General features: G+C 45.7%; 1 protein-coding gene across 4 annotated transcripts in view; it reads left to right on the plus strand.

Moving 5' to 3' along the window:
- LOC142587341 (mitochondrial-processing peptidase subunit alpha) overlaps positions 1 to 14,831 on the plus strand; it is a 233,772-nt gene that overhangs the window by 186,889 nt on the left and 32,052 nt on the right. For all 4 annotated transcript variants that reach the window (XM_075698266.1, XM_075698267.1, XM_075698268.1 and 1 more), the window contains one exon: positions 8,618 to 8,762. In XM_075698266.1, coding sequence (XP_075554381.1) covers positions 8,618 to 8,762 — 145 coding nt within the window. The remainder of the gene's footprint in view (positions 1 to 8,617; positions 8,763 to 14,831) is intronic.

The following is a 14,831-nucleotide window of genomic DNA, read 5'->3' on the forward strand; positions in this document are numbered from 1 at the left end:
ACATACAGGAGCTAGACGGCTATACTGATGAGATGTCAATGCTAGATCTTTGTGAGCAACATAACCTCGTTACTGTGAATACAGGGCCTAAGTGTGAAGGGCAGATCACCTAGGAAGTGAGGAACCAGCAATCAACCATTGATTACTGTCTGGTGACAAAAGAAATTCATGATAACTTGAAAGAAATGTTCATTGACGAGGAAGGGCATAGCCAGCATAGGGAGTGACCATAAACATATCATTTTGAAAACGGAATATGTATTTAGGAAAGAGAGTAATGAGTGCAAAATGGCCAGTCCAAATTTCAACACTGAACAAATAACAAATATAGTCGCAAGAGTCGAGGAAGAACATTGCAAATGGCCAAGAGCGGGAATACAGTGATCTTCTAAGTGCAATAACGACAGGAATACGTAAAGAAAAACAACATGTTCGTTGGAAAAAAAAAAGAAACCGAAAAGCTAGTGGAACAGGAAGATACGAGCAGCAATCGCCGAACGACAGAAAGCATCCCAAGAGCACAGGCAGGCAATGAAGGCACAGTTGCCACAGGATGAAGTGGCCAGTAAATGGGAAATATACCAGGAGAAAAAGTCTATGGTTCAAGTACTAGTGCAAACAAAGATAAAAGGTGAAAGTGAATGTTGGTTGTCGGAAATATAGGAGAAAAAGAAGGCGGCGCCTGGAATATTTTGGAACCACATAAAATTATTAGGCAGGAAATCAACAATACAACAACATATCCTAGACGAAGTTATAAACAAACTGGAAGGGGAAGCGGTATTAAATTACTTGTGAAAAATAACAGCCGAATCTTTCCAATGCATTGATGAGATTGTAGTTGAAGAAAAAAAGACCATAAAAGAGAACCAGATTTAAAAGGAGCTGATGCTGACAAATTTCAACTGGAAGAAAGCCGAAGAGAAAATTCCTAAGCACACAGCCACAAGGCTAGATGAGGTTCCTGTTAGGCTGATTAATGAGCTAGGACGAAAAAGTAAGGCAGCTCTGGGAAAATCAGTGGAAAAAACTTTAAAATATAGAAGAATACCAGACAGTTGGTGACAGAGTAGAATGAATTTAATTTTGGGGGAACTTCAGAATGGCTTCAGAATAGGTAGGCGTTTGGATGATAACTTATTTGTTCTTACTCAGTGTATTGAAATATCAAGAGCAGAAAGCAGACCATTATATGTGGCCTTTTTAAACATTACAGGAGCGTATGACAACATAGACCGCAACATTTTATGGGATATTCTGGAAGGGGAAGGCTTAGGTGATGATTGTCTACAGCCTTTGAGAGAGATTTACCTAGAAAATACCGTTTGATTTGAATGGGAAGGAATGAGGAGTGAGGAGAAGGTTGATAGCAACAAGGGACTGAGGCAGGGGTGCCCTTTATCCCCAGTGCTATTTATGATGTACATGGTGAGGATGGAGAGGGCACTAGAAGGAAGTAATTTCGTGTTTAATCTCTCATACAAACAGGCGGGTATAGTAGTAGAGCAGCAGCTCCCAGGTTTATTTCATGCAGATGACATTGTGTTGCTAGCTAACAAGCAAAGTGATTTGCAGCGTCTGGTTAATATCTGTAGACAGGAAGGCGAGAATTTAAGTTTGAAATTGTAGGGTTCTCATCCGTGCTCTTGGGACAAAGGAACGACAACACAGTAGTGCAAACAATCACAAGGGCATTTATTGCACCTTTCTTAGATCAATGCCTGCTAGCCGAGTTGCTATCCATAGAACATGGCGATGGGCGCTCGACAAATCTAGGAAGTCCGACTCACCGCGACCGGATAGCGAGCGAATATGTTTGCCCCATGCTGGATCCCAACGCCTGGTCGTTCGCGCGTACGGTCACGCGAACGGTGGCGTGTTCGAAGGAGGCCACGCGAGACAGTCTCGCAGAAGCATGGATAGGTGCACGCGCGGGACGTCCGCGGCACTCGCCGACCCGCAGCCAACGAGGAAGCGCCTTCACCTTTCCCTGCGCAAGTAACCCTGCCATGAGGCAGCGTTAGCAGTGCAACACTCGTGCCATCTCTCGTACTGCGCTTCAACCACACCGACCGCCGCAGGCACCAGGCCCCGCGGCGAAGCTGGATCACAGGACACGGGAGCTATGTGGGAAAACAACATATCAGGGGACGCGTGAGAGTTGCGCAGTCCCACAAAATGTTGCGAGAGAATATCAAGTTTTATGGTATTCCATGAAAACAGTAAACAGACAGCGGCAATATAGGGCCAGTAAATACCTTGGGTAAAAGAAGATAAATGTCTTAGTATATGGATAAACAAAGGCAGTAGATATATGGAAACACAGGAAAAAACAATAACAATGAAGGGGAAGAGAAATGCAGCCATAATGAAGCACAGAGTGCTATGGGGATACAATAGGTACGAGGTGCTCTGAGGTATGTGGAAAGGTGTAATGGTTCCAGGACTTACTTTTGGAAATGCGGTTGTTTGCTTGAAATCAGGGGCACAATCAGGACTCTATGGCAAGTGAAGGTCAGTGGGTCGCCTCGCATTAGGTGCTCATGGGAAGACTACAAATGAAGCTGTGCACGGTGATATGGGCTGGCATTGTTTTCAAGTGAGGGCAGTTCACAGTAAAATTCAATATGAAGAACGACTGAGGAATATGGAAGTAAGTAAATGGGCTGGTACAGTGTTGAGGTATTTGTACTGAAAAAACATTGATTCACAGTAAAGGAAAAGAACTAGGAAACTTACCAGCAAGTACGCACCCTGTAGGGTGTGCAACGCAGCAACAAAGAACATGAAGTGGAAAGTCAGAGAGGCTGAAGTAATCTCATGAGTGGCGGCAGTGGAAAATAAACCTGCCATTTAAGAGGAAAAAACGAAATCAGGAAAGAAACAATTTATGATAACTCAAAGGGAAGCTCATTACTTTTCGAAGCAAGATCGGGAGGCCTTAGAACATGCACCTATAAAGCGAGATATAAAAAGGAAGAAGCAGCATGTGCTTGCTCCGTTAAAGCTAGGGAAACGATGGAGCATGTTTTATTTAAATGTCAAGATACAAGATTTTTTATGTCAAGATATCAAGCCCAGGGGTCGATTTAGGCACCACTGGACTCCTTGAAGCCCTTGGGTTCAGCAAGAGCAGAGGGAAAGTAAACATGTCCGCAATAGATATTAGGGAGAGGCGATAGGAAGATTGGTGGAAGAAAAGTAGGGAAACGACAAAAAACAGAGACGTGCAAAAATAATATTCACTATAGGGGGTCAGAAAATTTGGTTTTGGGAATTCATGTGTTTTTTTTTTCTTTTTCTTTTTCTACCTAAATAGTACATTGGGCCGTATAATAGCAAGAGCTTATTGGCACAACCTACCGCCCCGTACCAAAGGGGACACTCATAACATCCATCCATCCATTCATCCATCCATCCTGTACAATAAAAGGTAGAGCGTATGACCTGTGTGGTCAGTTTTTGTACACTCCTTACAGTGACTACTGTGCCCTCGCTACCGCACACTATTACCTCAGGCCCGGTCACCACACTGCAAAACACAATTTTTCTGCACCAACATTCAGTACGCCGCCAAACTGTGATCGTATGATATGTTTTCTGGCCGCTAGATCCCATGTAAACAAGAAAATACACAAGGAGCGCAATCAAGAACAGTATATAGCTTTTTGCTGTGACAGCTTCACCAAAATTCTCGCCCGCCCATCTCACATGAAAATGCCAGCACACACACTGTTTCTCATTTCAGTATCAGCAAATCTCCGGGGTCGTCGAACGCGGCATTCACCAATCCTATTGCGATAAGCATCTTCACCGATCTGTTTCACAGCGTGTGGTGCCATAAGAAGTGTAGTGCATGCTTTTAATAACCAATAACCGAAACATGCCGCCGTCCCCTGCTGCAGACTGCGATCGTATACGTTTTCTGGCCACTAGATCCCATGTGAACAAAAGAAGGCACAAGGCGCGTGTGATCGAGAGCAGTATATAGCCGCCCATCTCACGTGAAAGACAACAGGGCGCGCACAGTATCTTATTCTGGTACTCCGCACACCGTATTTACAGCTATCACCGCCAATCGTATTGCAATAAGCATGTTCACCTATCTGTTTTACCGTGCGTAGTGCGTAGGGCCATTGGTAGCGCACTGCAAGCTTTTAGTAGGCGATAATCCAAACGCGCTGACTTTCCCTGCTGCAGGTGGCACAATGTGGGGATCCCGTATCGCTTCGGCGGCATCCTGCGTCGCCCACCAGCTCGATATTGTTTTGTTTCCTGTTGCCTTCTTAAAACACCGACAAAACACGTCTCCGGCCACTGTAGCACCTCCAGCTCAACGCACATCGGCGTCTCGTGCTGCAATGACCTGCACAACACGTCGCATTACGTAGATATCAAGAATAGTTGACTCTGTCAAATTTTTTTAGTTACTTTGGATCGTACATTTTCCAGGTTAGCACGTTTTTTCTTATGTTTTTTTCCGAAACAAATGAATGGGGTTCTACTGTATTTGTATACAGTGGCAAACTGTGTTCTTAGTGCAAATACACTTGCGCACAGCCAATGTGTCTCCGTTTTTGTTAACATCTGTATTTCTTGCACCAGCTACTATAGGGGGCAGAACAGTAATTCAAGTGAAAGTAAGGCTGCCCTTATGCATTCATTAAACAAGCATCACATATGCCTCTGCTGCGTCCAATCTTCTCACTCAAACTCTCACTAGTCACATTAAAACTATATACCAAATTGTATTGAATGTTTCATCTTTTCGTACTGTCATCTTTTCTTTCTTTATATGCAAGGATAGCACGCCTCTCCTTATTTCATAATATCCCAATGCACATCTTAAACATAGTTCCCTTATTCATCTCGTGTGCGGACTGACCACTGTCAGAACTTTACACGGTGCCTAGTGGCCTGAAAAAGTGAGGGAAACTCTGAGAACCTGGAAAAGTCAAGGAATTGTCAGGGAGCTCTTTATTTTAATGAGTAAGGTCACGGCGACTCGTTGATTGAACTGTCTGTCGCAAATTCACGTAGGTCAGCTATCCCGCAAAGCTATTAGTCTGTTTGCCGCACTGCAAGTCAGATTTCCTGCACCATAATGCTGTTTTCAATTGCCATGACAAAGGAACTGATTTGTAAATTACATGCAGCACTGGCTGCTGCTTTAGGATGCTGTTGGTAAATAACAGCGGCTGTGTACCAATTGCCTTGGGATAAAATTGCAGTATATGAGTATTGTAGAGGAATCTATTGAATTGTACTGAAGATCTTGCAGGAAGGTTTGGCTTAAAAATGTTCTGAAAGAGGTCCTTAAAGATATTTTATTAGAGTGTTGTAGTTCTGGTCAAGGTCAAGTAAAATAAGGTCTACTCGTGATATCTCATTCAGTTGGCGGAGCTTGGAAGCATGCCTACCACAGGTTGAATTGGACAGTACGATGGGTGAGGCATTGTTTATGAGAGTGATTGTTTGGCAGTGCTTATTCTTCACTTGGCATCTTTATGCATAACTACCTGATGCTGTGCCTGTCGTGTGTGCACAGCTGGATGTTTGTGCATGTGTTCTGTACCATATTTACCCAAATGTATTGCGCACCTTTATTCCGAGAAAATGGTTACGAAAATTACCTGCATGTTAGAATTTTATACAATACCAAAACAGTCTTCATGGCATTGACAACAACCTACTGCCGTAAGATGCAGCATCATTGCCATATGCTAAAAGAGAAGGTTTTTGTGAAGGCTGCTGCAGGTTCATTTTGTGCTTGACTACGATTGCCCGCAGAGTTGTCTACGTCAACAGGTGATTGGTGAGCTGCAACACCACAGACTCAAGCACCTGGGGGTTCGACCCTCCGGCATGTAGCCATGCACAGCTTAGCTGTGTCCGGGAAAAAGGGTATTCTAGGGGCTGAGCCAGTGCAGGGTGTCTGGACCTTTATGGACCTTCGGCGGCGGCAACACACCTCTTTGGCCTCCGCTTCACAAAGACGGCACGGCACCTTCAGGCTGACCCACCCTGAGGAAATGGGCTGATCACCTACCTTCTTCTTCTGCCTTCCACTTTCCTCTCCTGCAGTCTCCTGTCCACTGCTCTCTTCCTCATTTTCTTCATTTTCGTGGGCTGCCTGGGTTAACCTAGTGTACCGTAACCATAATACTCAGTTATAATAAACCTCAATATAATGAAGTAGATAAAATCGGCAATTTGCTTTGTTATATTGTAATTTCGTTGTAATGAAATTGGACCTTTTATGCGAATAAATGCAGTCGCCGATCAATTTTTCTTTTACGAAAAGGGGCCGCAGAATTTTCCGAGTTAACAGGCAATCAAAAAAAGCAAATTTTAATGAGAAAGCAATTTAGGTGTTGGCAACAAGGGATACGGTTTCCTGCCACATTGACGATCTATTCACATCGGCGGTACGAATTAAGTGAAGCCAGCCACGCTCCCGTGTGCACGCCGTCCCCGCAGCTGATGGCGTCACCTGCACTGGGACGATCCTATTATGAAAAGTGCTGGCAGTGGGGAGCGAATGCCTATCGTCTGCTTCGCCTGCCTCTCGCTCCAACGAGTCACTGAAACTCAAGCTTACGCAACCTCCAATACTAAATGCACGGAAAGACAGCTTACTTGATGCCACGCCGTCTCGGCACGCCCAGTCTTTGCACAAGCGGCATATTTCCTCTAAACAAGGTGTGCGGCTGCATATGCACTCAGCCGCACTTACAGCCATGTGCAGCCACAGCCAGGTCACGCGTGTTACCGGGAGGTCGCTCCCCTCCCCCTCTTTCCCTTTGCTTATGCGGGAAGGCGGAACTCCTGAAGCCACCATCTTTCTTGTCTCACCCTTGTACACTTTCAGTCTCGCCCACAGCGCAGAGCACTCGGGGTGCCATAGGATATTATGGCACTTGGACTTTATACGGAACATGATGCGGATCCACTTTGGCGGTGGCTCTTGTCACACCGCACGCGATTCGAAAGGTGCATTTGCAGGCAGCCGATTGTAATTCACTCATTTGACCATCTACGTCCGCAGAAGTTTCTATTTATTGTCTCAGCATTCCTTTGCAGTGGAAGCAAGCTTTCGTTATATTGAAATCGCATACAAACACACTTCGTTATATTGAGGTTCTAAATACATGGTGTTCTATGGACAAGAGCTTATGCTACAATGTACGGTTGGCATGGTAAGGTTCGCTTCACCCTGCTATACCCCCTCGTTGGGCTCGGTGGTGGGTGATTCGCATCGTTGCTGAATAAAACTACACCCTTCACAGAATCTTCCAGACCCCTTGCCGAATAAAACTACACACCACAAAATCTTCCAGACCCTTCTCAACTGATCATCCCTCAAAAAGGGGCACACCAACTCTACGTTTCAGCTTTTCTCAAGAGCAAAGAGACTTTCCCGAAATTTAACGTCCATAGTGGTTAGAGAGCTGATGAAAAGGCCAGAATGATTTCACCATTCCTTGTATCCAAGTCCCTCACAGAGACCATTGGAGGTGGCCAGCGACACTACTCACGAACCTTGGTGGCGGATGTGGTACATACTTTCTGCCACAGGCGTCACGAGTATGTGAATAAACCCACACATGCTACCTGAAGGCATCAATGTTGCCAGATGTTGCCAGTCTCGAATCCGGCTACATTGATGCCTTGAGGTAGCATGTGCACGTTTATTTACCAATTGGCTTCACCCAAAAAGATCACGTACTCGTGACACCTGTGGCAGAAGGGATGTACCACATCCGCTGCCAAGGTTCGTGAGTAGTGTCGCTGGCTGACACTGCCAGGGTTAGTTCTAGTAGTAAAACATAAATACCCCAGAAAGTGGATGGGAGAACAGCGATGAGGTTGCTCAATTGGTAAGAGCATCGCGCACGTAATGTGAAGACATGGGATTGTTTCCCATCTGTGGCCAGTTTGTTCATCCATTTTTATTTCCATTAATTTATAATTTCTTTATTTCAATCGGTATGTACAAGTAAATTTCCCTAGGTTGTCCTTGTCTGTTCGCTGCTTATATGATACGATCAATAAATATTGGGCCCCTCGTTTAATCCACTTTCATCTCGTTCGGGACACAATGAAAGTGATAATAGTTACCGCTTATTTGTGCTCTGTGGCTAGCGTAGCACAAATGGCGACGACGATGCACTGCTTTCATTATGAAAGCTCATTCCTTTGTTTTTCTTCTATAAAGATTAATTCTGCACATTGCATTTTTTCTGAGCATGAACATGGGGTTCAGGGCATGCTGTATCTTTCATTTATGAATTCCCAGCATATTACATTCAAGTGAACGTTTTTTAGGTCCACCTTTGTGACATTCAGGTGCACTTATTCAGGTGCCCACGAAAATTGGGTGAGTGTTAGCTTTAGGGACATGTTAGAGTCTTGTAAATACGGTAATTATTGTTATATTAGAGTCTTGTAAATACGGTAATTATTGTTATAGCCAACACAGACACATCAGCGACATTGCTGCTTTGGTTGTTTCTTTTTTCTCATTGCCTTTGAGCACCAAAGTGCTGTTACAGCCATTGTTGTTGGTTGTGTTTGACATTGCGTGTTTGTGTTGAAACCACTGTGTGTCTTGCAGATGGAGCTGGAGCGGGCCAAAACACAGCTCCAGTCGATGCTGCTAATGAACCTGGAAGCGCGTCCGGTCATGTTTGAGGACATAGGACGGCAGGTTCTTGCCAGTGGTCATCGCAAAGATGCCGACTACTACATTTCGGAGATAAGTGAGTTGATTGTGCTTATGCAGGCACGGACAGTGTGTTGGTAAAAACAGTAGTTGTTTTAAAGTGAGTTCACCTAGACATGACCCAGCACAAGACACTCGTTTGGTAAGCGAAGCGAAGCAGATAATACTGTGCTTGTTGTACAATTTGTTGCACATGAGTGATAACAAGGACATGGTCACCCATGTCATAACATTGCAATTTTCTTATAATGAGGGAGGGAAGGGGATAACATGCTCAGGAGTCTCCTAGCATTGCATAACAAGAATGTAGCAAGCTATCAGTAACCTACATAGAAATGAAGATGTACAGTTCAGTCTAGTTTTAGAAAGAATGCCAGATTTCTATGCCAGCCCTGGTTACAGTTCAGTTCTAGTATATGAAGGTATGGAGAATATTTTTTTATTGATATAATTTCTTTTGAATAGAATCGAGTCTTGTTGCTTTTTTTTCCTCAGAAAATAATGAATTAGTGGCATTCTGCTGTACAGTCGAGCCCACACATAATGGCCCCGCTTAAGACTAACTTCCGCTTTAAAACGAACGAGAGCCATGCGACTGCCAAAATATACATTATTTCAATGGCATAAAATCGCACGTATAAAGAAAATCTTTGAGCCCTGCCAATCGGTTACAGCGAACGGACGCCGCAAACCCGCGACCGCACTGCGAAATAACGACGACCTCTGGCCCCTTTGTGCACGCACTCTGTTTTCCCAAGCCTCCTTGGAGGTGAACTATCCGTTTCGTGCCACTCTGCCTGCCGTCACGTGCTGCCCACGAATGTCGGTGTGTCACACGACGCCGGCGCCGTAGCACGCATTTAGCCGGTGCCATGCTACGGCGCCGGCTGAAGTTCAGAAGTTTCGTTTCCTGGCCATTACCGGCGAAGATGGCTTCTCCACACTAGTCTCCATACTTCTCTGCTTCGTTCTAGCCAGGCCTAAGTTGTAGTTCAGGATGGCGGATGGGAATGCTGTGCCTGCAGTGGTCACAAAACAAAAAGCGTGTACATGGCAACGAAGCGAGCAATATTGAAGGACGTGTCTCAACTTGCTAAAAACTCCGAGTTAATGAGGAAGTGCAACATGTCTCAAATCAACCATCTCGACAATTCTAAAAACAAGGAAAAGATTGCCAGCTCTGCCGCCGACTCAACAAACAGAAAGCGGCTGCGGAAGGCTGCCTATGCGGATGTAGAAGACGCGCTGTTTAAGTGGTTCGCCGACGCACGGGCTCGCAACATTCCAATACAGTGGACCAATGATGCTGAGCAAAGCCAAAAACTTTGCATTCCTGCTGGGTTTTCCTGACTTCTGCCTAGGCAATGGTTGGCTACATCAATTCAAAGTGCGGCATGGGATTGTTTTTAAGGGGTAACATGGGTTGTTGAGATAACTTTATTTCTTGATCAAATCTGATAAAACTGCAGATGCTCATTCAGTGTTTCGCTATGACTTTAGATACCTAACTATATTTTGCATACACATAGTAATTGCTGAGATAGTTATTAATTACCTTCTATTGTTTGTTGAAGAAGAAACCTTATTAATGAATGGTCCGGCAGTTTTTTGTTGTGGTGGCCTCAGGTGGCGGCTTGAAGTCTTTGGACTCGGGCGGCATCTTCGGCTTGCCGGACGGCCCAGAGCTGGTCTGCCAACTCTGAACTTTTGAGAGCCGCCTCCCAGCAGCAGGGACGCCGATGTTGAAACAATTAAAAATTACCTGTTAAAGGGAAAGTTGCAAACAACATATAGTTTGATACTAGAGTGCATAAGGATAGCAACGCTGGAAACAGATCCGAAATTGAACAATTATTTGTGATTTTACAGCTCATCGAAGTTTTGTGTTCACAGTAACAATAATAAGAGCACATATAAATGTAAATAAAAAAATTTGGAGCTCAAAATAAAAATAATCTGCTCTTATTGTTGCATTCTCAACACATTTAGCTTTGTGCTGCAAAAGAAGTAATAGCTCTAGCTGTCCTAGATGCAAAAATATTGATACAGCAAACAACCAAAGTGACCAAAAACCATGCTTTGAGAAAAATGAGAAAAAAAAACATTGCTCAGTGCAATATCGAGGCATTGCTATTTACATAATTGCATTCAGAATCGACTCATAAGCCTCATAATAATCTGCTTGCAGTACTTACAAGCCTAATGCTTTTGGCTTCGTATATATATATAAAAACATTACAGGTGTAATAATGTTGCCACAAACAGGTGAGCGATAAGTTTGTAATGAGAAAAACAGACAGCTTGATTTATTCAGGAATATAATAAAGTATTTACACATTACCAGTTAACAGGCTAGTATGCCCCTAGCACATGCCCGAGCATGTATGCCCTAGTGTGAAATGTTTGTTATGGGGAAAAAAAGAAGTGTAATATGCCGATTACTGGTACTGCTCATATCACGCCCAGTCAGATTGTTCATGAGGAATGGGTTGCACGTTTGGTCAATGTGGCACCACCGCAATTGGCACACAAGATGAATATCTTGTAATTGGCAAAACAAAAAGAATTGATTTAAAGCTGTTTGCCAATTAATGGTGCTCCGCATTCCATACATACCGAGAGAGTTCACGAGGAACGGGGTGCACATTTGGTGGCTGCTCACGCTTGGTGAACTCCGTGCCGATGCGGCATCGCCGGACGTTGCACACGAGATAAATATCTGTATGGGGAGACTGCAGTCACCTTCACCTTTGCCCGCTGCCACACCGCAACTTGCGTCTTAGACAAAAGGCAGAAAATCGCGGCTTATGATAACAATGCGCGTTTACCACGCATCCGAGCCAGCCGCAGCCACATCAGCGTGAGCAAGAAAATACAATTGTGCCTTGGTAGCCGGCGTCGAAGCAAAGCTTGCCATTTTTCTTGTGCCTTCACTTTTTCCAAATCATTGGGTTGCATTAGTAGTGCCAGAACGCCACATGAACACCGGCTGCTGCCAAAAGCGCTTTCATCTGCTAAGCCTATACCGCAGTCATGAGGGGGGGGGGGGGAAAGAGAGAGAGAGACTCCGGCACGGCTCGGCACAGGTAGCAAACTATTGCCGGCATCTTTCAAAGCTACAGCACACTTTTGAAGGTTTAAAACTCCTTGTTTCTTCTTCTGTTCGCCAAATTTGTGGCTTGTAGCAACCTGAATTTGACATCGTTTCGTGCTGAGTTTCGCACGCCCAAGCAGACGACGGCGAAAATCCGCCAATGGCATGGCGTTATTATGGTCATGTGCCTCAGTTGACAAATGGAATTGCGCATGAGGACTACTTTCTTATGCATTTTTTCTACATAGCCATTCACGCACAGAGTAGCCTCGTCACACAACCACAACAGGTCAGCTCTCGTCAAACACATTAGGACCATGGTCGCTACTTTAAGCTTTGGCTCTGCTGTCACACAATACTTGTTGCGATACCCACGCAAATCAGAATACATGTACAACTAAAAAGATCCCCAGTGAATCAAATCCAAAAACACAGAGAAATTGAAGCCTGGTAAATCTTACAGCCAAAACCAAACGCTTACCCACTGAAGTAGCAGCATATCACCAGTCCTTCTCCGCCGTATCCACTTAGTTGCAAGAGGTGGTCAATCCCAAGTCGCCTCCAACTTGATCAGGATACCGGTCGGTCACCATGTGCCAACGTCCGTCAGCTGCCGTTGCTGGCTTTGAGTCGTAGGCCGATTTAGGAGCCGTAAGCCAATCTAGGAGCCGTAGGCTGATCTCACCGCTGCCATTCTGTTGTCAGAGTTGGCAGTCGTAGCTGTAGGAAGGAGCTTGACTCTTCGTCGGGACTTAGGAGAGCAGGATTTATTTTACATTATTTACATCTTAGACAAGACATCCATCGACAGTCTAGCATGACTGCCATATGGAGCCTGCAAGACTAACATACAGCAAACAGCTTACGAGTACATTTCGAGCATGACAACGAGCACGCAGCTCACTAGTACATTTTGAGCACGACAACGAGCACGCAGCTCACTAGTACATTTCGAGCACGACAACGAACACGCAGCTCACGAGTACATTTCTAGCATGACAACAAGCACTCAGCTCACTATTACATCTTGAGCACGACAACGAGCACACAACGAGCACACTCCAGCAGCCGACAATCGCTGCTTATAAGCTCTCTGCTTGATGTCACAGTTCGACGTCATTGAAGATGACCCGCCCTTTTGGAGGAGGATGAGGGCTAACATACACGTGCCGCACACGCACGCTGGTGTAAAGGTCCGAAGCCAACGTCAGAGGGGCTTCGTAGAACTCTGCTTCGTCCCGGGTGGCGCGGTCGGGCAGCACATTGACAAATGAGGACCGCAGCGTACGAGGGAATTTAAACTCTCGTTTTCAGCACGCTTCGGCACTCCCGAAGCAGCCGACGCGGCCGCTATGTCCACGTGATCCCTAATAGCATGTCACACCGACGGTGGCGCCAGCTTTTCCAGTGGTGGAGCTCGAGGCCCATAGTTGAAAGTGAAGCGCTGTGTCTGTGTATCTGTTTCTTTCTACGTCCTCGTTCACTCGTGCTTATACACTCTACCATGGATTCTAACCAACTAGCCCGCCAACGTGTTTTAACCGAGCACAGCTGCTCGGCGGCCAGGGATCGTTCATCACCACCAGGCTGCGGAGCGTCCGTCTAACAGAGGTTGCCTCAAGCCCTCGCTCATTCACGAAGCCGGGTGGATCGTGACACTGGTGACAAGTACCCACGGATAGTCCCATGCTGCCGTGAGCGGCGAAACAGCGCCTCCAATTGCTGCCACCATGCTGCTGTATGGAAGGCTCGAGCCGTTCGAGGGAGATGGGTCCGCCTCGCCAATTTATGAAGAACAAGTCCACGTGTCCTTCCGGGCAAACCACACACCCGAGGCCGAACAGCGGGACATTTTCCTGGCCAGCGGCAGGATCCGCGTCTTCAGCCTCTTGCTCGAACTTCTCCAGCCAGCCACGCCACATGTTAAGATGCTGGGTGAGCTGCTCGCCATACTAAGCTCGCATTTCAACCCAGCACCGTCCACACTAATGGAGCGTTATTGCTTCAACAACAGGAGCTGCCGGGAAGGAGAGACCCTCGGGCAGTTCGTTGCTGCGCTACAAGGGTTAGTGAGTGCATGTGTTTTCGGGGACCAGCTGGGCTCGCTGCTCCGGGACCATTTCATCTGCGGCATCGCCTTTTCGCCTTTTCCAGTCGCCTTTTCCCATCCCCCTATAATCTATAATCTTTCTTCTGCACCTTTCCTTTTCTCCACTCCTTTTCTTATCTTTTTTTTCCACTCTAATTTCCTGGTGGTGAGGGTTAACCTTGTGTGGCTAACCAGCCTTGGTTACACCATGTACGGTTATAGTGGTGGCGTACAGCTGCCGTGCGCAAGTCTTGAGATACAAGCCTTGTGGCGTCCCCATGTTGGGCTCGGTGGTGGGCGGCTGGCGCTGCTGCCGAAGACAAATACTTTTTATGGCTACTCCTTCCATTTCCCTAACTGATCGTCCTCTAAAAAGGGGGCGCAACGAAGCAACCACTCGATTTTTCTTCAAGAGCTATGACAACTTTGCAAAGTACCATGTGATCCACAGTGACGGCAATATACCAGCCAGAAAACTATCTCCCTTCAAAGTTTCGAAGTGCCTAAGAGACACATTAGGCCCAGAATTCAAAGCTACAAGGATGGCTAGTGGCGACATCCTTCTGGAACTGAAAGACAAAGAGCAACTTTATAAGCTTTCAGACCTCAAATTCATTGGTGACATAGCAGTAACTGTCACGGCGCACCGTTCGATGAACAGTGTTCATGGGGTAATCTCTGATGAAGACATGCTTGACCTTAGTGAAGAAGAATTGCTTGAAGGTTTTGCAGAACAGAATGTGACCAAAGTTCAAAGAATCATGATCCGTCGGAATGACACCGAAATTCCCACAAAACATGTAATCCTAACATTCGGCTTCACCACACTACCAGACTCAGTCGAAGCAGGCTATGTGAAAATCCGCGTGAGGCCTTATATTCCCAATCCTAGACGTTATTTCAAATGCCAGAGGTTCGGGCAC

The sequence above is a fragment of the Dermacentor variabilis genome, chromosome 7, assembly GCF_050947875.1.
Source record: "Dermacentor variabilis isolate Ectoservices chromosome 7, ASM5094787v1, whole genome shotgun sequence".
NCBI lineage: Eukaryota > Metazoa > Arthropoda > Arachnida > Ixodida > Ixodidae > Dermacentor > Dermacentor variabilis.